Source organism: Myotis davidii, unplaced genomic scaffold (assembly GCF_000327345.1).
Source record: "Myotis davidii unplaced genomic scaffold, ASM32734v1 scaffold134, whole genome shotgun sequence".
Lineage (NCBI taxonomy): Eukaryota > Metazoa > Chordata > Mammalia > Chiroptera > Vespertilionidae > Myotis > Myotis davidii.
This window is the reverse complement of record NW_006288853.1, coordinates 2125062-2127404: the sequence shown is the minus strand read 5'-3', so window position 1 is coordinate 2127404 and position 2343 is coordinate 2125062. Positions and strand designations below refer to the sequence as shown.

General features: G+C 41.7%; 1 protein-coding gene across 2 annotated transcripts in view; it reads right to left on the bottom strand.

Moving 5' to 3' along the window:
- Window positions 1-2343, bottom strand: part of DDX21 (DEAD-box helicase 21) — a 22408-nt gene that overhangs the window by 13843 nt on the left and 6222 nt on the right. For both annotated transcript variants that reach the window (XM_006760922.2, XM_015562127.1), the window contains one exon: window positions 414-531. In XM_006760922.2, the coding sequence (XP_006760985.1) occupies window positions 414-531 (118 nt within the window). The remainder of the gene's footprint in view (window positions 1-413; window positions 532-2343) is intronic.

The following is a 2343-nucleotide window of genomic DNA, read 5'->3' as shown; positions in this document are numbered from 1 at the left end:
CGTCGATGTTTCTCTCTCATTGATGTTTCTAACTCTCTATCCCTCTCCCTTCCTCTCTGTAAAAAATCAATAAAATATATTTTAAAAAAAACCTATTATAAAAAAAGGGGAGGGGGGGAGTAACCTTCAATTCCGAGTTTCTAGTTCCAAAGCCCAACTGGACTCGGTCCTTGGGGTTCAGTAAGATACCTTTACAGCCTTTAGATAAACAGGTAACACAAAAGTCCTGAGGAGGATACACAGGGTTGGACACATCATTAGGCAGGACTGTGTTACTGACCAACTTTAAACAATAATAACGAAGAAAACCACCAGATGATTAGACCAGGTAAAGCCGGATGTCAAGGTTGGATCTAACCGGGGCATCCAACAGTGAATGGCATTTTCCTTTTCGCACTTTTGAATTTACTTACTTTGACCTCCATAAGGAGTTCCACCATAAAAACAAGCCACTGACAACTTTTTTGTGATGTCGCTGAAGTCTCTGCTTACTTGATTTGCCAATTCTCTAGTGGGTGTAAGAACCAGTACCTGAAAAGAAAAAACTAAATTTAATTCGTAACAAGTATTTTCAAAGCATGTGCTTTGTAATGTGCTGTGTGTGTCGAAGGATAATATAGTTTCCAGCAAGCCTACTCAGAAGAAACAGCTGTGATCTCCCCAATCAGAAGAAAAGTAGTTGCCCAAAGGTACGGTGCTCCAGGAGCTGCACGGAGCAGGCTGAGCAGCTGGGGGGATGTTCATGGAGCTGCTGGTACTTAAAGAACAGCGCGCCAGGAAAGGAACAACACCGCTAATAACATTAGCTAATATCTGTGCTTTTACTGTGCCTCAGGCTCTACTAAATGCTTAATATGCAATATTCTCACAAGGTATTCACCTATAATATCTACAATGATACACAAGAAATTTCTAAAACCAAAGGCTAAGAGGAGGCTAAGCCTGGATTTAAGAGTCAGGCTCCAGCCCTAGCTGGTTTAGTTCGGTGGATAGAGCGTCGGCCTACAGACCAAAGGGTCCCAGGTTTGATTCTGGTCAAGGGCTCCTCCCCGGCCTGGGCCCTTGTCAGGGCTCGTGCAGGAGGCAACCAATCAATGTGCTCCTCTCACATCAATGTTTCTATCTTTCCCCTCTATCTTCCACTCTCCCTAAAACAGCGGTTCTCAACCTGTGGATCGCGACCCCTTTGGCGGTCGAACGACCCTTTCACAGGGGTCGCCTAAGACCATCCTGCATATCAGATATTTACATTATGATTCATTAACAGTAGCAACATTACAGTTATGAAGTAGCAACGAAAACAATTTTATGGTTGGGTCGCAACATGAGGAACTGTATTTAAAGGGCCAGAAGGTTGAGAACCACTGCAAAATCAATGAAAAAATATTCTCGGGCAATTATTAACAAAAAAAAATAATAATAAATAAAAGAGCCTGGCTCTAAAACCTGTGATCTGAACCTAAGGCAGGGCCAACATGAAGGACTCTGAACCCTGAAGCAGTCTTTGATCCAGCAGGACACAACATGAAACCACTACAGATCCTCCAGTAAGGTAACCTGACACACATAGGATTTAAGAGCAACAACCCAATACATTCATCCAACAGATATTACTGAATATCCACTATGTGCCAGATGGTATTCTAGGTGCCAGAATAATTCATTTACTGCTGTATTTGTTAACAGCAGTAAACAAATAAATTAATGAGACGGAAGCATGGTCACAAAAGGCCAGTAAACAAGTGAGGTAGGGCCAGAAATTCAGGTACAAGAACCTCCAGCCAATGTGAAAACACAGGCATTTTAGTTAAGTAGGGAGGTTGGCCTCTTCACCTCTCTGCGTGTCTCTCCTTCCACTCATGCATCGCTACTAAAAACAGGTTTCTCGTCCTGGCCAGGTAGGTCAGTTGCTTAGAGCATCATCCTGATATGCCCAGGTTGTGGGTTCAATCCCAGTCAGGGCACATATAAGAATCAAACAATGAATGCATAAATAAGTGGAACAACAAATCGATGTTTCTGTCTATATATACATAGCTCTCCCTAAAATCAATCAATAAATAAAAATGCCTGTGTCTTTAAAAATAAATAAATGCTTTCTCCACTTCAAGTAAAAATGATAGACACTTGACCAAACCCGTGAGCCCTAGAGACAATCTAATAGTTTGACAGAAACATTGTGAACATTAATAAATAATACAGGTGGTCACAACCATGGGATGGATTACAATATTTAAATACCGTATTTGCCGGCGTATAAGACGACTGGGCGTATAAGACGACGCCCTAACATTTCCACTCAAAATACAGAGTTTGTTATATACTTGCCGTATTAAGACTACT